At 35.6% G+C, this 25,794-nt stretch overlaps 1 protein-coding gene across 1 annotated transcript in view; it reads right to left on the minus strand.

Annotated features, from left to right (window-relative positions):
- Positions 1–2,830: 2,830 nt before the first annotated feature.
- The window catches only part of LOC146004241 (ribose-5-phosphate isomerase-like), a 56,679-nt gene continuing 33,715 nt past the window's right edge, over positions 2,831–25,794 (minus strand). The window contains exons 3-7 of the mRNA XM_083142923.1: positions 24,712–24,827; positions 20,531–20,664; positions 19,241–19,382; positions 8,581–8,680; positions 2,831–7,402 (exon numbers count right to left, since the gene is read on the minus strand). Of these exons, the coding sequence (XP_082999049.1) occupies positions 7,314–7,402; positions 8,581–8,680; positions 19,241–19,382; positions 20,531–20,664; positions 24,712–24,827 (581 nt within the window). The 3' untranslated portion in view covers positions 2,831–7,313. The remainder of the gene's footprint in view (positions 7,403–8,580; positions 8,681–19,240; positions 19,383–20,530; positions 20,665–24,711; positions 24,828–25,794) is intronic.

Below are 25,794 nucleotides of genomic sequence, written 5' to 3' on the forward strand. Positions count from 1 at the left end.
TCAACAGCAGTCAAATTTACCGCTTCCGAAGTTCGTGTTAATCTGTTCCATACCTACATAACATGATTTTAAAAAAATGCTTGTCATGCTTTGGTACACATTTCTAAAAGTTATAGTATTCTACATTTCTTTTCGCATGTGATAAATATTAGGGAAGGGGGATTTAGATTAAGGGATCGTTGATAGGCTATGTGAAAGCCTGATATCTTCATTGAACTCCGCTTATATCTACTCTTACATTTTAGAATTCTATATGACTTTCTTATACATAATTTATAAAGTTGTGGTGTATGCAGATAAAATCACACAAATAAATGATTAAACACAATCGCACATTTAGTTAATAGGTTGTAATCCAATTAACCAACTACATAACTTGTTGGTTTTATTTCTTGAACATTTAAAAAAATCCCTAATATTTGTTTCCGTTTTGTTACAAAAAAACACATGAGCATCAACAGAAATGATGCTGCTACTGCTGTAGATGGTGATGTCCTGGTTCACCTTTTGCTAGCCAGTGACCTGAAGAATGTGTTTCATTCTTCCCTTCAACATATGTGGCTGGAAGATCGGATGAGACAATGGAGAACAAGCTTCAAGTCCACCATTAGCACATGGTGTTCCTCATACAGCCCCTCCTGCTGAGAAGTCATTTTAATTTGGCTTCACATTGGACACATTGCCATTTGCTGCAAGAAGTGGATCCTCCACTGAGCCATGTATGAAATGATGTTTAAGTGTTCAGCACATCCTTATTGAATGTAATATTGTCAGAAAAAGTTTTCATCTTTCCAAATCCTCATCAGAAGATAAGTGTTTAAATAATGTTTTTAGATTCTTGAGAAACATAAGCCATGAAGAAAATTTTAGTTTCCTTACATTTTAAACATGTTGTGTATGTTCTGTGTAAGTCTCTTTACAACTTTGCACATTTTACCTTTCTTGAGATTTTTACACACCATTTTTAACTTTCAGGTAGAGATTTTAGATATGGGCATTTTTCCTCTATGTGCTCTGAAGATGCAAAATGGCCACATGTGCTAAAGCAGCCCCCAAATATAATTCATTCATTTATTTCTTACAAAAAAACACTGACACAGTCTTTCCAAACTGCACCAAATCAAGCACAACTACTGTATTTTGGCATGTATAGGCTGCACGCATGTATAAGACGCACCCGGTTATTGAGATAATTCCATTCGTAAGAAGTTGTTTTTTTAGAATTTCTCTCGACAAAATCAGTAACACAAGTAGTGAGAAATATGGCAACATTGCAAATTCCTAAGCTTACATCCATCAAGATATAGGCCCAGTTTAGTTCACTGCACTTTTCAACAGTAGGTGTAATGCAAGACTATCCCATGTCAGGCTGGTGCAAGGAAAATGCGATCAACCAAGTAGATGCTGTACGCAAGAATAACGGTATTCAAGCTCCAAAGATTCAACAAATGACTTTCAACGTTCATTTGATTAGTTATCACTAGGGTTTGAATTTTTAGGACTTAAAAACTTCTGTAATATGCATGCATTTATGCCCTTAAAATTAGCAAAATATGACCGTAAAATTTAAAATGACTGACATTTAAAAAATATATGAAACACAATTTACAAAATAAAATTAGGCCATCAGTACTGAAAAACTTTTCACCGAACAGACTCACAAAAATTTTTAATTTCACACTCTCTGGGCACTTCACTTTCGGCATCTTGAAATTATAACAACATATGAGTTCCCTGCAAAATTCGTTCCCCTACTTTCTGGAGCAAAGATGGTCTCTGGATGCACTGCGAAGTGGAAGCTTCAAACTCTAAACGACCGGATTCCTTTCTCACCTTCCTTGGCACTGACATGCTCCCTCACTGAAAATAACGTACACTTCCAATGCTGTCTGGTAGCCATTTATAGAAGGGGAAGGGAGGGGCAGAACAGCTAACGATAAGGAATGAACAATAGCTTAACAATCTTTAAGCCGATTGCGGACAACGAAAAGAACAATTGGAAAACAATTTCACTGTTTATTTTTTAAAGCACGTCCAGGAAAAATACACAGTTGGTTATTTTCAAACCAAGGTATAAAACAAACAGAAAAAAAAAATCCGCAGTTTAGATAAGTTTGCGAAACAAGCCAGGAATTTCTTTTTAAACACTTGTAGTATTGTGTGTTGAACATGAAAATATGCTTTTATTCCACACTTTTGGGCCATAATATGCCCTAAACCAAAAATAAAATATAGTAGAAATATGCATTTATACGACCAATAAAAACAGTGTTAATGATTTCAAAACACCAAGAAACGTGCTTAAACTAACTTAACAAACAGAAAACCAGCCCCTGGGAAAATATGATATGTCATAAAAATCTGAGCCCTAGTTATCACGCACCATGTGACCATACACAACAATGTACACCGCTCCAAAGACGCATCATTTTTGCAGCATTCAGGACTTAGTGCAAACACCAAATACAACTACGTGACACCAATCAACAAAGTAGGCAACACACAGTGTTGCACTTTGTAACAAAGTACACATATCAATGGAAAGAGTCAAAAAGTGCATCAAACTAGAAGGGTCTAATGTTACCAACCCTCTTTGGTCCAGTTCAATTGTCCTGGAATGTGGGGAAAGATGTGTGCATGAAGAATAAAAATACATTAATAACACAAGTATGTCAATTAACAAAATTAAGCAGGAATAATTTTACGTTCTTTTGACTGCTTGACATGCTATATTAAAAACTGTTTATTTTCCTTTGGAAAATTAACAAAAACTGAGATATTGTAGTTCACACTCTTTGTGTGGCTACATTTCACATTAAAGAGCCTGTCAAGAAACTAAAAAAAATCACTCAAAACTGTGCATATGCATCGGTACATTTCCCATTGAATAAGGTAATGCACATAGAATGAACATTTTCTGTACGTTCGTTCACTTCTCGTAATTTCTTCTCTTAGAATTGCAACAATGGAGATGACTGATAAATTTATGAAATTATTGAAAAAAGTAGCACAATAATTTAACTGAAAATAAAAGTACTGTAATAACAAATTTCTGAATGTCCGGAGAGTAGGGGAGGCATACCCCCTTACAGAGACCATGAAGAGAATTAATAATAATTGGTTATTGTGTATGTTACTGAACATCAGTAATTTTGATGAATGTAATGGACCAACATGTCTCCCTCCTCATGATGAAAAAGTTTGAACACTACCATTCTGATACACTGAGTGCAATGCAAAAACTAATGTATAATAGAAACAAGGGAAGAATTTCACTTGCACATACAATTAAATTTTCAGTTCAGAGAGAAAAATTATTTCCACATTATAAGACAATTATTGACCATATACTGACAAAACCAATTTTTGTTTATTGAAATTTGCAACAAAAAAAGTCAAATTTTGTATTAAGTTCATTTATGCTTAGATAGGCTAATTGGGATAAGACCAGCAGTTTAAGGTGCCATCAGAAACACTACCGGTCTCCACCAGGGACCGAACCAGGGATCCCTTAATTACAAGGGTATCGTGAAAGCCCATGTGCTTTGCAACAAACCTTTCTCTGTTATATGAACATTTTGGAAGCCATATTGAGAAAACAATTGTCCAGATTTTGCTTTCCAAGTAAGCAAATCAACATAATCAAGAAACTTTCTCTTGGGGCAGTTCTAGATAGCTTCCAAGCTTTCTAGAGCTACGGTCACTATCATCTTTACAAACTAAGTGAGAAGAACAGTCTAGTTCACCAAACAATGAATTTTAATTAGCCATTAATTTTCATTACTATCTGCCTTAGTAAACTTGACATAGTTCCTAGTGTTCCCCAAGACTGATGTCTGCAAACAAAATTACTACAAACCATTACGAAATTAATTGGCTGATGCAAAATAGCAGAAAACAAAGACTGCTGCCAATTTTTAGTGCATTAACCGGACATACACTTATTACTGCAGCAAAGAAAAATTGTAGAAGCTAATTATTACTGAAATCTCATCTTTGTATTATCCAAATTTTTATTTTATTGCTTACAAAAATATATAAGTTTCCCATATACATTCAAATATTGTATTTTTGTAAAATTGGGCATTTACTCAATACAGTAACACATTTTTATTCATGTTGAGGGGAATAAACAATGCATTGAAAATATCATTTTTATCTTTTTCTACCCAGTAATTGATAAAATAAAGGCATTAGAAAATACACAGTGCTTAAAATTTACTTACAAAAGAAATACATACTTTTAAAATTAACAAAGCTTGGCATAAAGGTAGCATAACCAAATGGGCAAGAAACTGAACATGCCAAAAGGACTACAGAAATATAAGAATATATTGTTATAGTATGCCCAGGCACTATTGCTAGTCTGCTAATTGAAAGTGTTAATACATGAATTATTGAAATCTTCAATCTCACTTTTACATGCAGAAAAATCATGCCTAGGACTTGAACTTACGACCTTTCTGCTATTTTGGAAAACATAATACTATTGCACCACATGGCTACATTTCCGCATTTTTTTTTTTTTACATATCAAGAAATAAGTTATTCAATTGCTGCCCAAATATGACATTGGCAAATGCATTGCACACACTGACTTCATATTGATCTATTCTTGGATTAAGAATCTCTTTGTGACTAAATAGACTACATCAGCATGACAAGAATTTATTTGGGCAGGGAAATCTGCAGAAACTGTTTATTTTAAAACAGCTCGGGAAGATGTTTGCATACACACAACATATCAAGTTCAAAACTGTCATAAAAATATTAAATTCATATGAATAGTAAATATGTAATCATATAGATGCAGCTCTTCTGACTGAATATATATAAATGTAACAAATTATAACAAAATTCAGAAAATAACGCACAAAGGGTGAATTTTTTTTTTAAAAATATCATCTCTCATTAGCAGTTGAATGAGTATACTCTTATTACAGTAAGGTTGTGACATATAGTGAAACTGGTACATTGATTCTGTAATAAAGATGTCACCAGGTGAATAACACAATTGTAAATGCAGTGAAAAACATATACTGCTCCCTTCCGGATTGTAGAGTTTTTCTCCAAAAAGTTAGTTTTAATATGTGATTTAGCTACAAATGAAGCTCAATTTGAAGACTTCAATGTGTATAAAGCTAATTGAATTAAATTTATTAAATAACATATTCTACATAAAATAGGCAAAGTGTCAGAATCAAATTTTGTGTTAATTTAGAAAAACTATTTTTATATTGTTTTAACATAAGCAGGTGAGTAAAGAAACCAAGGTGAAAAAACTTAAAATCCAAGTAAATTTGTAGCATTTTGCTATGTTGGGATCACGAAGATTCAAATGTGAAATCGGGGTTCCACTGTGCATAGTAGTACTGAGATAAATAAGGACAAATATGCAGTTTAATTTACTTTTTTCAACAGGATAGATCTGTCTTTAATGAACGCAACACAATGTTGCCACTGATAAGGGATAAGACTTCTATTGTAGAGCAATTCATATCTTTCACACAAAATTGACTGGCAGGCCGCATGGGAACAGTGGGGTAAGAGGGCGTATCTTTTTTTTTAAAGTTTTAACTTGCACCAAGGATTAGTAGTAGATGATTTTATAGAACAATTTTAATGAATAACAGGGAAGATGGGACTAGCAAAGATTTTAGTGTTTTCCAAATTTTACCTTTACCATATTGTACCAATTCCTTTTCCTGACGAACGTACGATTTGACGAGGCTATGGCATTTTTTGGATAGCTGAGAGATAAGACCTGAAGAAGGGAACAGTGGTTCCCGAAACGTTGTCAGTGAACAATATACTAATTTTACGTAAGTAACAAATAATTTTGTATTTTTTAATTTATTAGAAATAAGAAATAATATTGACTTTATCTTTACTACAGACTACTTACAGAGTTAGGAACTATTGATTGAGTTTATTTTACTTCACGTTTTGTGCCGCTTGGCTAATTTGCAAAGATGGAGATGAGTGATGAAACGATGAAATTGATGAATGGACATTCACAAACAACCAAGCCTGAGTGGGATTCGAACCCATGCAACTATTACAAATGAAAGTAAAGAAGGAGAATAACAACACATGTGTGCATCAATCAGGGAGGGGGACCAAATTCAGTATAAAGGGTCATCACTAGAGCTATACCAATGCCGATGTATCGGTTAGAATGTATTTACTGATATTGGCCGATACTTTTCCGGCATTTGGTCTTTTGACGGACTCAGCAAAATTTTGGCGGAATATAATTATCCTGGAAATTAGGCAAATTTGGAAGTTTCTTTTCATCAGTTTTGTGTGAAAAAACTGAATTGTTTAATAACATAACATCTGATGTAATTCTTGAATATTTTAAGCAAAAGTGTTGGATAAAGTGATGCATATTATTATAGTGGAATCCTTATACACAAATAGTTTGAACAACTTTCAATTATTTCAATTATTAAATCAGTGGGTATTGGTGTTGGTATCAGCTCAGCCCTAGTCATCACGAAATTTATTCTTGCACCAGGCATAGAAATCTATAGCTAATGTTCAGCAAGGAGGGTCAGGATTACTATTTATGTTCTAGCATTTATTAAGGTTAAAATAAAATTGTGGAAATTTTGCATGTATTGGCATCAATTCATAAGTACAAAATGCACCATCCAATGACATGTTCCACAAAATGTTAATCTTAATGAAAGTAAAGCACATTTGAATGAACACATAAAAAACAAAACTGTAAAAAGGGAAATGGCAAACAATAATTGCAGATTTATCACAGTTATGCATCTTGCCTCCCATATTACTCAAATGTTGTCATATGAGCAGAGATTCTTACCTAAAAAATACTAATGTGCTATTTCCATAGCCTGCACTGGGTTCATAATGAATTGTTTATACATAATCATAATGGAGCCTTAAAAATAGGAGCCTTAAACAGAGAGTAAGTAGAACAATCGATGATCATTACTGTGAATGGATTTAAGTACGATGACAGATGAACATCACATGAATGGATCGAAAACCAGTGTACAACTGTAATCTTGGTAACAAATACTTTTACCACTACATTTTTGGCTTGAGATGCTAAAATTCATGAAAGTAAAAATATACTAGTTACAAATTAAAAACCTGCAAAAACAGCTCATGTAAAAGTCACTTCTAAACAAGAACATTATAAAAAAATAACAATCTTAATGATATTCACGTGTGAACATGCACAATTCGTAAGAATATTACAAAATACGACAGCAGTCTCTCGTGCGTTTGTCACATTTAAAATGCAACCAGCATAGTTGCTTCAATGGTGTGGCTAATACTTATGGTTGCTTCTCCTTTATGCTTCCATCCTCCATGCCAAAGTAAGCTTTAGTAACCATGTTGACAAACAGACCAGTCTCAATGACACCTGGAAAATAAGCAAGCAGATAAGAGATAGGGTAGCCTCATGATTTGTAAATCAGTTCCTGAGTAGAGTTGACTTTCTCCCAAGCAGACCTGGGATTGATGGCTGGTAGGAGCCAAAACATTCTTATGTTGATTCTAGCATTGCGAGGACAATTGAGTTGCTAGTTCAAAGCAATAGTAGCAGACTACAGTCTCGATAGTCAGAAAACAGCAGCGATGGGTAGAGGCATGCATATTTAGTTTTTGACGAAAACACAAAATGTGAAATAACATGCTGTAATGTTAATTTTCCATGTTTCTGAAAGGTGTGAGGTACATTTTCCTACCCTGTTTTGTCATGAAAAAATAAGACTCAAACATGAAATGTAGAGTTAATTTACTGACACAACACTTTCTAAAGTTTGAATTATCCTGCGAATTATGCAATTTATGGAAAATTGATTAATTCTGTGGAAATATTAGATGAGCAAAAATGGACTCCTTCATACAGGAATAAAATTAATACTCTGGTAGCTACATAAATGTGCTAATAGAAGGGATATGTTTATTATGCATAATAAGTGCAGTTTTTAAATCAAATTTTGGATTATATTAACAATTTTTGAAGTTTCCATAAGTTAAAGTTTGGGTTTTGCAGTACATAAGCCATGCATTCTATTGACATTTATAGTAAAATTTGCAAATCAAACTAAACTAAACTGTGATGCATCAGCTCTTTCGAGGGGCAGGACATGCTTTTCACTTAAAAATTTAACTTCTTATTAAATTGTCTAGCCCCTTGTTGATGTGTATTTATTTTAAACAACATTGCATTTCTTCCTTTATATAGCACTTGCAAAGACATGTGACATGGTGTCAAAACATAGAGCAATAGAGTTTGATCGCTACAAAGAAAAAGTATACTTTTTAAATAGCTGAATTTGATATACAATGGTAAATCAAATATGTATGGCTTATAGAAATGTTATTGCAAAAAAAACACAAATAAGAAGGAAAAGGGGTAACAGTAGGGTCTGAAAATTATCATCTTAAGCACTGAAATAATACTGAGCATAGCTAGTGTTTACCTACAAATTTTGCAATCTATAACAATAATTTCTATGTAACAGACAATTTTTGATTCAATGAAGGGAGAAAAAAACACATTCTAGAATGATAGGGTTACATAAGTATACATACCTGGGATCATTTTAATATCCATGTTTACAACACTCCAATCTAAGGGCGTTGCAAATTTCCAGTCAAGTATAAAATTACCATTATCAGTGATCACAGGTCCCTAAAACAAAACAGCTGCATGTAAAAAGTTGTTTCCAAATTCACCTACTTCTCATGTAAATAAAAAATATCAACTGGTAATACAGTAATACATGAAAAGCAAATACAGGGAAACCTTGAAGCAAAGTTTGTTAACAGTCACACGTAATACGAAACTTGCTTTTGGCAAGATTTTCAAGTTCAATCATATCACAAATTTCAAGATCTTACCTCAAATGGGATAACACACTTGGCAACCCTGGTAAAATGGATCAATTACATATGTTGGTTGCCACCCATAATCGCAGCCTGAATATTTCCTTCTTTTACTGTATTTAATTGCAAACACATAATATTGATATTTTAAATTTGAATTTTTGTTTTAAGTCCACGTATAAGCAGTGATAGGCTAATCAAGACTGGACCTACAGTTTAAAGTGGTATCCGAACCACTATGTGCCTCCACCAGGTATCGAACCCGGGACCCCTTGATTACAAGGTGATGATGTTACCACTGCACCATCGGGAAGCCCGATTCCAGCTATCTAATATGATGTGGCGAGAAATTTTGGATCTGCTCGAGCCGGGTACGCTTCTTTTCCATGTGGACGCAAATAAAGAAAACAGGAAATGTACATTGATCATTGAGAAAGTGTTCTTATCTAGAGAGGCTTAAAACTACAGAAAATCTTCCGAAGTTGCCTTCATCACATTTTGTTATCATTCATATGTTGTCCTCATAGAATATTAAAAAAAAATACAAGACAAAAATTGATCTCAAAATAATTATGACATGCAACATTACACTTCACAATAAACTTTTCCAGATTTCAATCCACTAAGGTAATCACTTTTGATTTCATTGTAATCAAGACATCGTAGGTTCGATAGTCAGTGGAGGTACATAGTGGTTTGTATCCCACTTTAAACTGTGAGCCCAGTCCCAATTAGCCTTTCTGTGCATGAAGTGGACTTAAACACTAAAAAAGAAGCTATTTTGAATGCAATGTTTGAAACACAAACACTGCAACACACAAAGCTCTACAAAATGAAAAAAATATTTTTCAACAGTTTCACAAAATATATTATACTTTACAGACTTACATTACAGTATCAGTCACCAGTAACAGCAATAAATTCTCAGCACATACTAGCTTACATTAATAAGAACAGTGACAATATGTTTCATGTTTCTAGTCGATACTGATCAATTGGCTGTTTTTGTGAAGATGGTTTTTAGTGATTTCAAAAGAAAAGAAGCACTGATGAAGATAATTTCTGTGAAAGGGTATACTGCAGGATAGGATGTGTATTCACAGACTAAGACATTTATTTCCTCATTGTAAAATGGTGGGTTTGACAACAGATATATCTCCAGCTATGGTTGGAGATGACAATCAACTTGTAGCATTGTGTTACAAATGAAAAAAAACTTTCCACAATTTGTTTCCTACCACTGCATTATTCCCCAGCAAGTACTGTGCAGAAAGTTTTCGAATATGAATTACACTATAGTTGTGGTAAACAATGCGAGAGCACATGGTCTAGAAATGTGCTTATTCAATTGTCAATATGGTGGCCTACTGCTTCTCAATGAGGAACGATGGTCGAGTAGCGGAAGAGTTTGACAGCATTTCAGTCGTGTAGTTTTTGAAAGAACATGGTGAACAGTACAATCAACTTCAAGATTCAATCTGTTTGCAGGGTTTGACATTCCTGGTGGACATAATTGAAGAACTGAACAAACCGACTTGCCAACTGCAGGGGCAAGGATAAGAACTTGGGAGAAATGAATTCCAATGTGCAAAGATTTTCAAAGCAGCTTCAGCTGTGGGAAAAAAATCTTACCCAAGATTTGCCAGTTTTCCTGATTGAAAGACAAGCTGGAGAAACAGGGCCCATTACAGCTCTATTATTAAATACCATGCTGAAATTCTTTGAGGGTTGAGAGAGCAGTTTCAGAAATGTTTTCAAGATTTCAAAACAATTGAGCTCCTGTTGATACTAAGGCACAAGCCAAATCACAAACAGATTACAAGTTTTCATTAACAGATGTCTCAGGAGAATATTAAATGTGCATTAGCCAGAAGTAATCACAAATCAAGAACTTTGGATACGAGCAGCATAAGACCAGATAAAAAAAACTAAATGAAAAGAACAAAATGGAACTGGATAGGACACACACTAAGAAAGCAGACAATGCAATTGAGAAACAAGCACTTGATTGGAATCCTCAAGGTACTAGAAAAAGGGGAAGGCCCAAAAGCTCATGGAGACGTACTATTTAAGACGAAGGAAGACAACAGGAGAAAAGTTGGAGAAAAATGAAGAAGATTGCATGCAACAGAGTGAGATGAAGACAGTTCGTGGATGCCCTATGTTCCGGTAGAAACTAAAGGAATTATGTCAAGTAAGTGATAAAAAAGGTAAAGTGCTCCCCTGTGCTTTGCACCATGCCATGAAGGAATATAGGAGGTGTGGGGTTAGAGCTTTACTTTCTTGATCATGGCCAAAGATGGGGGTGATGTGATCAGCACCATGCTCCTAGCTGTCTTTACCCCCCAGAGTTTCCTCCAGGTAGCCACTTTATACAATGCTGGGTGGGTGCCAGAGCTGCTTGAACAGGTGGGAAAAAAACAGTTCTCCTCTGCCGAGAATTGGACCCGGGTCTCTTGCATGGTAGTCAGACAGCCTAATGACTGAGTTACCACAGCTTATCAAGTAAGTGATACTAAGGAATTTTCAAACTGTGTGAGGCAACATCTTGAAGAAGACAACCATGCAGTGGAAATGGAGCTCATGCTTTTCCAAGTGATTTGTTATTAAAACCACTAGTCTCGTTTCAAGTGCAATTTGGCCTTTTGAGCCTAACAATGTTTTGATTTGGATTATACTATGAGTGAAGACATTGTTCTGCTCTACTTATGTAAGGTTTATTTATTTCGAACCACAGGTTCAGGAATGCACTGACAGATGGAGATCTAGGAAATTGCATCCACTGTGATAACTTAGGAACAAACCCAACTTAACAAAAATGTGGATGAAAGTATTCACATGTCTTAAACTCTCTCTTTATGTTCTATGTTCTATAAAATTAACTAACTAACTAACTCCCTAGCCTTCTTAAACCCGAAGGTTCATGGCTGCAGCAACACAGGCCTTCCATCTTTCCCTATCTTGAGCAAGTTCTATATACTCTTTTCCATCCCTACCAATTTCCTTTAGGTCCAAATCAACGTTGTCCCACCATCTTCGTCTTGGTCTTACTACAGGTCTCTTACCATTAGGTTTCCCAACAAGAATCCTGTAAACTCCTCTTTCCTCTCCCATTCGTGCCACATGGCCTACCCACCTAAGTCTTCTTGATTTAATCATTCTAATAATATCTGGACATGAATACAAATTATGTAGTTCTAAATTATGTAACCTTCTCCACTCACCTGTCTCCTCATCCCTTTTAGCTCCAAAGATTTTCCTAAGGATCTTATTTTCAAATACTCTCAATTTATGTTCCTCTTTCAATGTAAGAGACCAAGATTCACATCCATATAATACTACAGGCAAAATTACTGTTTTGTATATTTTAACTTTTAGTTTCTTAGATATTAAACGAGAAGACAAAAGTTTATGAAGAGAGAAGTAACATGCATTTCCTGAATTAAGCCTACTTTTTATTTCCTCTTTAATATAATTTTCATTTGTTAATATTACTCCTAAGTATTTGAATTTGGAAACTGGTTCAAACGAGTTGTTATCAATAATTAGATTTTGATTATTACCTAACACTTGGTTTCGGCCTGTAAGCATGTATTTAGTTTTCTCTTTGTTAACTTTCAAACCTATCTCTTTAGCAGTTTTGAAAAATATTTTAGCATTATTCTTAATTGTATTCACATCATCCCCCAGTAAGTCTACATCATCTGCATATGCTAACAACTGAGTCACACAATTTAATTTTAGTCCTTCTTTAGTTTCTTTTACCTTCCTAACAGCATATTCTAAGGCAAAATTAAAGAGCAATGGAGATAATGCATCTCCTTGTTTTAACCCATCATTAATTGTAAATTTGTCAGACATTAATACCCACACGAATTTTACTTTCTGTTTCACTGGTGCATATTTTTATCATAGTAATAAGCTTCTTAGGTATTCCAAACTCTACTAATATATTATATAATTTATCTCTTTTGACTGAATCATATGCTTTTTTGAAATCAATAAATAGCTGATGGACATTTTGATTATATTCCCACTTTTTTTCAAGTGTCTGTCTGATGTGAAAAATTTGATCTGTAGTTGATCTGTTACGTTTAAATCCACATTGATAATCACCTATAATTTCATTAGCATATGGTGTTAGTCTTGTTAAAAGAATGTTAGATAATATTTTATATGTTGTTGAGAGTAGAGAAATTCCACGGTAATTATTGCAGTTAATTTTATCACCTTTTTTAAACACAGGAACAATTATGGATTCTTTCCACTGTTGAGGGATTTCTTCTTTATTCCATATTAAACAAATTAATTTATGAATTTGACATATTAATGAATTTCCACCATATTTAATTAACTCAGCTGGTATTAAATCAATGGCAGGTGCTTTGTTATTCTTCAGCCTTTTAATAGCATCTTTAACTTCAGTCAAGTTAGGTTCTGGAACTAAAGGTTCTGCTGTGTGGACTTTATTTACTTCTGATGTATCTCCTACATGGACATTTAAAAGGTCATTAAAGTAGTTCTTCCATCTATTTAGAATATCGCTTGGGTCAGCTAGAAAATCACAGTCTTTATCTTTTATCAAGTTTACTTTAGGTTGCCACCCCTTTCTAAACTCTTTTACACCATTATATAAATCTCTCATATTTTTATTTTTTCTGTTTGTTTCAATTTCGTTAATTTTGCTTTTCAAGTAATCTCTTTTTTTACTTCTAAACATGCGGTTAACTTCTCGCTTTATTCTATTACAATTGTTTAGTTTGTATCATCAGAGTTATTTAACCACCTAAGTCTAGCCTGATTTCTTATTTCTATTAGATTATGACATTTATTATCAAACCATGGCTTACTTTTTCTCGGTTTATGGTATCCTATACTTTCTTTAGCTGCTGATTCTATTACATTACGTATGTGCTCCTTATTCTTATTTACGTCTGTTTCATTTATATTTTCATCATTATTTAAATCCTGCAAAACATCAAATCTATTTGACAGTTTAATTTGGTAATGTTTTTTTAAATTCTTTCATCAGTAAACTTTCCTGTATCAAATTTTAGAACTTTTAGATTTTGTTGCTTATGATTTATCAGTGAGAGTCTTTCTCTTAATTTAGCAATTACTAAATGATGGTCACTGGCAAAGTCAGCACCTCTATGTGTACGAACGTCAATTATACTAGTATGTCTTCTCTTATCAATGAGAATATGATCTATCTGATTATGAGTTTTACCATCTGGAGAAGAGCAGGTATATTTATGGATATCTTTATGTTTAAAAGTGGTACTTTTCACAATTAAATTCTTTGAGGTTGCAAAAGTAATCAATTTTATACCATTATCATTACTTAATTCATGAAGACTTTCCTTACCAATCGTGGGTTTAAATGTCTCTTCTTTGCCAATCTGTGCATTACAGTCACCTAACAGAATTTTCATATCATACTGAGAAAATTTATCAAAGACCTGTTCTAACTCTGTATAAAAATCATCTTTAGTATTATCATCTTTATCTTCCGTTGGTGCATGTATGTTTATTAAAATAATTTTACACCACCTACCCTGTAAAACTGCATATGATATCCTATCATTAATAAATTCTAGTTTTAAGAGCAGAGATAATTCTATTACTTATGAAAAAGCCTGTTCCAAAATTATGATTTTCAGTACCACCATAGAAAAAAGTATTAGTTTTACAATTCCCTTCTCCTGGCCACCTAACTTCCTGGACAACTACTACATCTAATTTATACTTAACTATCTCATTAACTGTACACTGAAATGCCCCAGGCCGGTAAAGGCTCAGAACATTCCAGGTGCCTAATTTAATATCCTTATTCCTAATGTAGATCTTATCCTTAGTCCAGGGACCTCCCAAAGTAGTCCCCACCCGGAGATCCGAACGGGGGACTATTTTACCTCGGGAACATCCATGGCCTTATATTGCTGTTTCTTGACAATTTTTTTTGTATAAAATTAAAAAGTATAATTTGATCATTCATCTTAAAGCTTTCACAAAATAAGAAATAATCATAAAATATCAATACACCCTTGGTAGCTTGCCATGTACTTTCAAGTCTGAGTAGGAGATTAAAAATTCTTGGGAGTTTGGAGACCTCTTATTCTATACAAATACATTACGAATTACCCACATTTTGAAACCCACCTGGGTTCATTTTCAGGGATTGAGAAAGGAATAAGCATAAATTTGGGTGAAGATACGTAAATGGTTTAAAATATTAAAATTATACTTTCTGATGTCTATGAAGTTTTAATGTTTTTAACCCACAGTGATGCTTATTCCTTTCTCTATCCCTGAAACACCCAGGAAGGTGTGTGTGAAAATTCACAGTAATTATGAAAATGTACGTACATTTTTTGAAGCAAAGCAGCAAAATAACATATACTGAAATACACAATTCAAGAAAACTGAATACACTACTAGTGTTGGGCAATATATCGCGATATTGAAAAAATATTGTTCAGGGGATATGAACTAGATGATATACAGCATAAGTCAAAATTACATTCATTTCTTACACGAAAGGTAATGAGCTTTTCTTGCATATGTAATTTTTTTTATGCAATATAATCTCAAAGTTTGGTGCACCACCACATTACCATCACCAAGTTCGTGACTACCTGAATGAGCGACTTCCTAAACGGTGGGTTGGCCATGCAACGGCGGAAGATCAAGACTTAATGAAATGGCCACCATCCACAGATCTCACCCCATGTGATTTTTTTCCTATGAGGTTTTATCAAGGATCGAGTTTTTGTGCCACCACTTGGTACAACATTGGTGGAATTGCATGAGCACGTCACTGCAGCCATAGCCGACGTGGACCCTGACATGCTAGGAAGTGTGTGGCAGGAACTTGATTATAGACTAGGTGTGTGTCGTGTAACACGTGGATCGCACATAGAACATTTATAATATGCCAGGAACTTTTTGAGTCTCTCAATCTGTGTGTGTAATCTCAGTCATTTACGTATCATTACAATGAAATAAATAGACACTGAAATCGGGAACATCATTTTGACTACGCTGTATTGTCACAATATTTTGGCGATATATATCATGTCGGCGATATATCATCATGATGATTTTGGCAATATATATCATGATATTTGGCAATATATATCATGTCGGCAATATATCATCATAATATTTAGTGATATATATCGTTTGAGTGATATATTGTCATGATATTTGGCGATATACCTAGTCGTATCATAAATACTGACAGAAAGTTTGAGGCAGTGTGTACAACCGGTTTTCAAGGTCGCGGCCAACCTTCCTGTGCAAGAGGCTGGAGTGGGCCATTGTGAGTTGATGTCATAGAGGAAGTGTGTTCGTAAAAGTGTAGCTATGGAGTGGAGCGATTACGAAAATCGTGTGGCAGTAATAGCACTTCATAAAGTGGGTCAAACAGCCCCCATGATATTCAGAACACTTAAAAAGTTGAATATCAGCAAATCTTTCGTGTATCGGACCATCAAGCGATTCACGGAGACTGGGACAGTTGATGATCGCCCAAGGCAAGGCCGCCCACGCAGCGTACGAACCAAAAAGTTAGTGCAAGCAGTGGCAGCCTGTATTCGGAGAAATCCTGTACGAAAGCAGGCAGTGCTTGCTCGTGAGCTGAACATTCCCAAAATGTCAGTGTTTCATGTGTTAAGAAGTGACTTGGGGTTGAAGGCTTACCGGCGAAGTACAGGTCACTTCCTCAATGCACGTCTGAAAGAGCAGAGGGTGATAAAAAGCAAAATGCCTCCTGCAGCGTTACGCCAACAATGGCCACAGGAAAATTATTTTCACAGATGAAAAGATATTCAACATTGAGGAAACTTTCAATCGCCAAAATGACCGAGTGTATGCGTCAACATCCCACGAAGCTCGGGAGAAAGCCCCGAAGATCCAGAGGGGTCATCATCCGGCCTCAGCCATGGTTTGGTGGGGCGTGGCGTATGATGGCACCACCAAGCTGCATTTTTGTGAAAAAGGGGTGAAAACGTCAGCCAGAGTGTACGAAAATACTGTGTTGAACTCTGTTGTGAAGCCTTTGAGTGACACTTTGTTCAGGAACCAACATTGGACCTTCCAACAGGATTCCGCACCAGCCCATAAGGCACACTCTACCCAGGAGTGGCTCAAGAGCAATGTCCCGGACTTCATTGCTCCAGCTGATTGGCCTGCTAGCAGCCCTGACCTCAACCCGTTAGACTACAAATTGTGGTCAGTGCTTGAGGGTATGGTCTGTACGAGGAGGCATGCTAATATTGACAGTCTGAAACGGTCCCTGGTGAAGGCAGTGGCGACTTTCCCTATGGAGACAGTGCGTAATGCTGTAGATGAGTGGCTGCAGAGACTTCAGGCCTGTGTGAAGGCCAAAGGTGGCCATTTTGAAAAATGATTGGTGTTATGTGTTTGTTAGACCTGTAAGTAACCTATACAATCAGGACATTAAAGTATCATTAACACTTTCGTTATAATTCACTTTCAATGTTGTGTCAGTATTTATGATATGACTAGGTATACTGCTGGACAAAAAAAACCCGGACACCTTAATATTTGACATCTGAATTACAATTACTTATGAATTACGCTCTCAGTTAAGTATTGAATAATTGAACATTCATTATTGATCATTTTCCATAGTTTTTCCGTTTATTATTTATTTACTCGTATTTACTTATTTGGAACACCTAGTAGGCTCAAAATTAATTTCATGCAATTTTGTTTTAATTTATTGATTTTCAATTCCTGTTCATGTTATTTTGTTTAATGTCTAGAGAGGCATGAATTTTAGTTCATAGTAACCATAGTAACAGATATTATTGACATTGTCATTGTTGGTGTTTTTCTTGCAAGTGTATTGTAAGTTTGCTAGCTTAAAAATGAGACGTGAAGAGGTAGTAAAAGCAGTAGCTCTTCGTGATGATGGTCGTAGTCGTAGTGTGCGCTATATTGCTAGGGTGCTAAATATAGCACGAAGTACTATCCATGAAGCTCTCAGACAGTATGATGCAACTGGTTCCTACGGTAGAAGACCGGGTTCTGGTCGGAAACGATGCACAACAGCACGGGAAGATTGTTTCATGCGTATCATAGTCTTAAGAGAGCGTCGTACGACTTCAAAAATTGTGGCACTGCATTTGAGAAATGTTCACAGAGCTGTGGTTTCTTCATGAACAGTTCGTAGAAGACTGAATGAAAGTGGTTTATCATCTCGGAGGCAGGCTACAGGTCCCAGGTTGTTAGCATGTCACCGGAAGCGAAGACTGGAATTTCCTACACAACACTTACATTGGAATGTGGGGCAGTGGGAAAAGGTTTTATTCTCCGATGAGTCAAAATTGAACATATGTTCATCAGACGGGCATGAACATGTGTATAGAAGACCTAATGAGCGTTATGCACAATGTTGTTTCGTTGAAATAACACCCTTTGGAGGCGGTGGTGTAATGGTCTGGGGAGGTATTACTTTACAAGGACGTACAGAGTTGGTTCTTGTAGAGAATGGGGCACTGACAGCTCGCAGGTATATTACAGAATGTTTGGTAGATCATGTAGTACCATATGCACCATTCATAGGCCCAGATTTTGTTTTTATGCATGACAATGTGCATCCTCACATTGCGAATATTGTCACGGAGTACCTGGACGAAGTTGGGATTACGCGATTAGAATGGCCACCACAAAGTCCGGACCTAAATCCGATAGAGCACGTCTGGAATCAACTGAAACGACATATCAGAAACCATGCAATAGTTCCAGAAACAATTGAAGAGCTAAGATGTGCTATTCAAGAAGAATGGGAGCAATTGGACAAAGAAGTGATTGCCAACCTTATTCGGTTACAAGCTGTAATTGATGGCAGGGGAGGTAACACCCGCTACTAGACAGCTTATATACCCCACCAGTACCAGTTAACAATATTAAAAAAAAAATTGCTAAGATTTTTTTTCTAATTTTTTTTGGTAGTTTTCTGTAACTTTTGTTTATGTTCTAATTTAACTTATTAACAATAAATTTTAATTTGCTTTCTGTTGAATACATTCAGGTTTTCTTATTTCCAATAATTTCTGCAACATTTAGTTAGCCTTAGAATCAGAATTTATGCGTTATCACAAAAAATGCAAGTGTCCGGTTTTTTTTGTCCAGCAGTGTATATTGTGGTGACAACATATTACTGATTACGATATGGAAAAAGTATAATTCCCTCTGTGATGATATTTTCTTTTTGATATGCTGCAATCTCAAATTTCCGATATCATATATCCCTATACACTACTACTTCAGTCACAAATTATCCAAATGGGAGAAACATAATAAAACAAAATTCACATTAAAAAAAAACACTCACAGCTTTCATTTTCCCCATCCTCAGTTCAACTTCTCCTCCAAAGAGAGATTCTATTTTGCTTTTAATAGGAACATAAGCCATTGGAATCACCTCCACTGGGATTCCCTTCTTGTACTTCTCACCTAAAACAACCGAGTCTTTCCTACAAAGAAATTAGAGAAACTAAAATCAAAATAATGTCTTACAAGGTAAATGCAAGCTCACAAATACATATTTGAAATTTAATTGTTAACTGCATTTTAAAATGTACAAGAGTGTTTTCAATGTGTGCAGATTCAAAGGTGCTAAAATGTAAATACAGATAATACCAACTTTATAATCTGGCACACAGACGAGTTTTGTTATGTAGAAATGCAGCTCAACCAGGACTGAAGAGCAACCAATATCAAGACAAGTTAGTTTATAATACAATTAAGACTTTTTCAGCCATGTAGCTAGACACATTCAAAATATTATTAACAAGTGTATTTGTAATGGATAAACTTTATTTGCACAACCTTATAATACATTAAACTTGTATCTTTCTCAAGAGCTAACAATACAATGAATAGTAATATCAGTTACAAAAGATAATCCAAAACAATTATTTCACAATAAAGTGGAAAAAAACTACGTTTTTACAACCAGTTGTATGACAATCTATTACTATTACATTGGTGTTGTTGAATTTATCAGTATTACATACACAGTAAAACCTCGTTAATCCAGACTAATGAGGGATAAGTTGACTGGTTTAACGTAAGTCCGGATTAACTGAAATAACCTAAACGAACAGTAGAAAGTGCATTCAAACTCAGTTTATAGCAACAAAACATGTTTATTATGGTGTATTTAAAGGGGATAGGCCTAAATACACTATACATCTCCCATTGACATTGGATGTACGTATTATTAGCCGTTACGGAGCAATATGACAAATGTGATTGTTGACTTCTAGCCACATATAAAACCTTGCATTTTTATTTATTTATTTGTTTTTTGCTTGTCCAGATTAAGCGAAGTCCAGCTTATCGGGGCTCGGATTAATGAGGTTTTACTGTAATTATCATAATTTCTCACAACATTCGCTTAGGTATGTATGGATACAAAAAATCAAACTTTATTTTAGAATTATTGAAATTATTTTAAACATGGGTAGGTTAATCTGAACTGAACCTACAGGTTTTTGAAATGGGATTCAACCCACTGAATCGTATCTGAACATATCAAATGCAGCACAATATAGTAAAATGAAAATATAAAGTGAGATGTTATTTTCAATTACTTATGGTAACACTAACAATTACTTACATGTAATCTCCTATCACAATGAATTCTTTGGCACATGATGCTACAATCTTTTCTTGTGTAAGGCAACCACCACCACCTTTAATGAGAGTCAAATTGGCATCTGCTTCATCAGCACCATCTATTGCACAATCCAGCTGAAGGGGGAGGAAACCATCCTTTCAATAATACATATTTTTTAACATCACAAATTATTTCTTTACTGCTGGCAACATTTCAGCTCTTCTCACAAACTTTTAGCATGAAAAATATCATAAATAATTTGGATTTCAAATTTGTAGGGAATGAATTTAATTGAAGCAAAATCTAGCAAGTGTTGTCATGTATTGACCTAAATACATTTCCTCTCACTTATGGTAGGAACACAAAATATGACTAGAGGAAGTAAGAAATATGACAATCCTATAATATTATTTTCTTCAATATCTTGTATAGCTTTTCTCTGGCTCATAGTTCAGTTTCTAATGAACTGCAAAGTTATGAACACACACAGGAGATGTACTATGTAGATTTTTTTTCAGTGAAACATGCAGGCTTGACCAGGATCGGGTCTCTGGTATACCGTGCCATTGCTCTACCACTGAGCTACCAAGCCGGCCTGGCTTCGCCTGAATTTTCACTGCCCTGTTTTACAGTGGCGTAGCATTATAGTACGCCCAGCGTTCCCCGATTTAAAATTTCAAAAATGCATAAATGCTGTAAATATAAAGTAAATCTTGACTAATTTCATATATGTTTGACCTTCATGGCATTATAATAGCTATTTTTCGCGATCCGCTTGCAACGCTCCGCTAACAACACTCGTTCTACGATTTTTTCAATGGCTTTCCTGGCCGGACGCTGGGCAGATTCGGCGTAAAGGACTCTATATTCCTTGCTGTCTATCTGTAGGGAAAGATTGGATCTCTACAGCACGTGCGCAAATGTCCTCTTGTATGTCAGCGTACGGAGCAGAGGTCTACAGTGATTGGTTCATGTGACCCTTCCTGCCTTCTGAAGCAGACGACAGCGGTAGAATTCCTACCCGGTTCTTCAAGCTCATGCCACTCGTGCTATGTGATGTTACAATATGCAATATTGACTGACGTAACTTTACCAAACTCAAATATAACTTCTTCATGGCCACTGCATTGTATAATTTATCACACGAATGGCGATGTGCATTAAAAACTAAAAGATCAACACAGGTTTTGTCAAATAAGTTGGTGAAGTCCTCGTGGTAGAAGTTCAGCCTGTGGCTGCTCTACCACTTAACCCGCAAAACTATTCTTTTATTATTATTATATCGTTAGTATTTAACTGCTTAATATTGTGTCAATGGAAATATTTAGCATTCATTTGAAAACTCTAAACATTGAATGGTCTCTGGACAATTTTTCTTTTTTTAAATGTTTATCAACATTCTCAAGATGGAATAAACAGTGGTCTGAATTACTAATCGGCACTGTTACATCAGTTGAGTGTACGATAGTTGGATCATCCACCCACCTCCGTGTCAAGAGTGTTTTGCACAGCGTGCCAAGACGACAGAGGCCCCTGTTTCAAATACCGGCGTTAGCACGGGTGTTCTTTGTCAGTGTCCCTTCATCAATATCATCACTCATATTCATATTCGCGATTAACCAAAAGTGGTAGAAAAGCGAAGTAAAATAAACCAAATCAATCAGTAGTTGGATCGCCCACAACAATGACGTCTACTGTTGTGCAGAGGCGCTTGTGATTCAGGTAGGTTTTTAATGACTTGAGTCATGCAGAAAGGTATAAAAAAATGTATAAAACACCAAAGTTCAAAACATTTGTGGCATAATGAGGCATCTAATTTTCTAGCTAAAACATGCATGGATGATGTTTTATTAAAAACCCAGCTGACTTCAGGCAAATAAACAATACCTGTGGCGACTAATACCATAAGTAAATTATTAAGCAAGAAAGGGCCGAGCCTTCCTTCGGACTTGGCGTTCCCACCCGAAATGTCCACGTTACGCCACTGCTGTTTTACTGTGTGGAATCATCTCTGCAAGTACACAGGCTAAACAGCACCAGCGAAAAATCAGGCGAAACCAGGCCGGCTCGGTGGCTCAGTGGTAGAGCAATGACACGGTAGGCCAGAGACCCGGTTTTTCGCTGAAAAATATACATAGTAAATAATGTGTTTTATTTTTCAATAATGGACCTTGGCACTAAGTATAAAGCATGGTATAAAAGAGGGAAATATCTTCTACTGAATGAGTGGCACAATTTAGATATTCCTGTAAATTAACAATGGGCCATTAAAAATATTCATTCACATCGTAAGTACAGGACACAAACACTGAAGGACTACAGTTATAACTTGATTTGTCAATATGATTGTAAATGGAGATCCTGATTACCTGAAAACCACAAGTACATCAGTCACAGTATGAAAATCATACATGGGACAGATTAATTGGTATTCTACCAATATAAATGCAAAATTCTGCCATTTTGTTAGCCTTATGAACATCAATGTATAATTCATACACCTAGTTTTGTAAAGTGAATGTTTAAAATAAATTATTTTTTCAAAGGTAAAACCTATTGGAGTCACCTGATTGCATGCGTTAATTAAGGAGATTAATGAACTAGACTATTCATTTGCAATTTTATATTGTATCAGTAAAATATTGGTATTGGAAAAAAAATCATATCGGACCATCCCTAATGAAAGTTATCCATGACTAAAATGTAAATTCTTGAATATTCTGTAAATATAAAGTCATGGTTGTCATAAGAGCTGATCAACAAAGAGTGAGACTGATTTTCTTTTTTTTTTTTTGTACAGATGTGTATTACTCTGGTGGAAAGGTTACATGATCACTTTCAAAGTAGTCCTCCCCAGACTTGAATGCACGTATGACAACTTTTCTGCCAATCCACAAACACATGACGTAAGCCATTCTTTGTGAGATCCTTGAGAATATCCTCACATTTCTTTAGCACTGCTTGAGAGTTTGCAAAACGATGGCCCCGTAGCTTTGACTTGAGTGCAAGAAAGAGAAAAAAGTCACAGGGGTCTACGTCTGGGATATAAGGAGGGGTGTGGTACACAGGTGATGTTGAATTTTGCCAAATACGTATGCCATGACATGATTTGCTACATGAGGTCGTGCATTATCATGATGAAGTAGCCACTCATTCCGATGAAGTTGTAGTTGTTTCTTTGCAATTTGCCTCCTGAGTGTCGCCAACACTGACGTCTAGTGTTCTGCTGTGATGGTAGTGTGCAGGGGAACTGGTACACAATTTAAAGTGATCACCATCACCTTATGTGCAGATGGAACAACTGCGGTTGGAGACCCTGGTGATTTCCATACTGTGCTGGCTTGTTTTCTTTCTGAGTCGTAGTGGTGCACCCGTGACTCATCACCAATTGCAACTGATTCCAGAAAAGCATCACTTCCATCACCAAGAGAAGTAGCACCTCATGATATGTGTCCGCCTGATTGCTGCATACTGCTTCTCACCTCCATTGTGTATTTTGCGAAATGCATGCAGTGCCTAGAACAAAGCGTTGCTGTAAAACAAAGGATTCGATGGTGCTGCCATCTCTGGGTATTATGTATGAAACTGCACTCTTGTCCAATATGCACATTACAAACATGTAACGATACAGGATGCTGTGCAAAAAAAAATCAGTTTCACTCTGTGTTGACCAGCCCTCATACAATGAGGTATGCATCATAGGGTTGCCTGCTTTATTTCTCTCCTTTGCCAATACAGGACACACCTGAAGGGGAATGTGAAAACCAGGCTTTATGCACTAACAACGATATATCTTATATATTATATAAACTTTCATGAGAATACAGGATGTCCTGCAAGAACATAATCCTAACCGCAAAACAATGTAACTAGAATTGTTTGACACATATAACTCTGGTTCTTCCTGACATTTAATGCAATGTCACAGTGCATGTGCATCATCTCCCGAAGAACATTAGGCAAAGCATGCTGATGCAACTATTTTTTTGCAGGAGAGGCCTCTGTTCAAATATATATAATAAAATAACAATTATGGATGTAATAACTTGCTGAAATTAAGTCAAGTTAGATTAAACTAATAAGCATGAAAATTGCAATTCATATCTGCAACAATACTAAAATATTTTAAGGGACAAAAAAATCGCCACTCTCAACATGACACATACACTTAATTTACTTACTTGTGGGGTTGTTGCTAGATCTCCCAGAGGAAGGTTGTGCTGAAGAATGAGTTGACGAGCTTGGAAAGAAGTTGGGATGCAAATCACACTCAAATGCTCACTTTTCACCCTCTCAGCTGCAAAGGAAAATGAGGAACTTCTTACATGGGTAAAAAACACAAAGCTAACATTTTATGTATCACTTTCAAAGACTGGTTGATTTGGAAAAATTTAATACGTAGATGGTGACTAATAAGGTAAGAAAATCAATCTGGGAGTCTTGTTTGGTTCTTTGGAATGTCAGAGAATACGAGGCATTATTGTTGGATTGTTTTATCTCAAGGTATCTTTTAAAGTCTTTTTTCTATCTCTCTAACAGTTAACTATTTTTACAAATGAAACAAAAAAAAAAGATCTAAAGAATCTGTTATCAGATTATGTGATGAAAACGTCCATAGTAAATCTAAAATGTCACTACTTAAATATTTTTATTTATCATAATTGTAATTTTAAAAAAAGACTGAACAGTATTACAGAGTGGCCACTCAGGGCCATGACAAAATTCAAGTATAATTCCCTGTTTTCAAGGCGAACTTTCAAAAAAATTACTTGTAGGGTAATGGTGACCATGGCCACCATCTCGAACGCAGGTTCGAAATTTCAAATGGGAAGGAGGGGCATGTAGCATATCAAATTACACTAGCGTGAGCTCAGGAATTCAAAAGTGTAATTGTTTCTTTGATATCTTGTATCGTTTGCAAGTTATGAACACTCATAACTTGAAAAGCCTCATTGTGAGGTTCATTGTTTCAGGTGATTAAGATCCTCTGACAAAGGAACAGAAGATAGAATTCATCCTAATATCCGGGAAACACAGTTTCAGAGACATCGCAGAAGACTACAACAGGCGGCACCAAGACGGACATCCAGTATTGCACAGCACGGTCGCGTATGTTATCGGCAAATTCCAAAAAAACTGGCAATGTGGAAGATAGGGCACATAGTGGGAGACCAAAGACTGCCACCAATGAGGAGACTGCAACAATGGTTCTAGCATAGTTTGTGAAGAGTCCCAAACGCAGTACTCGTCGTCTCTCACTGAAA

The sequence above is a fragment of the Lepisma saccharinum genome, chromosome 21 (assembly GCF_977018435.1).
Source record: "Lepisma saccharinum chromosome 21, izLepSacc3.1, whole genome shotgun sequence".
NCBI classification, from domain to species: domain Eukaryota; kingdom Metazoa; phylum Arthropoda; class Insecta; order Zygentoma; family Lepismatidae; genus Lepisma; species Lepisma saccharinum.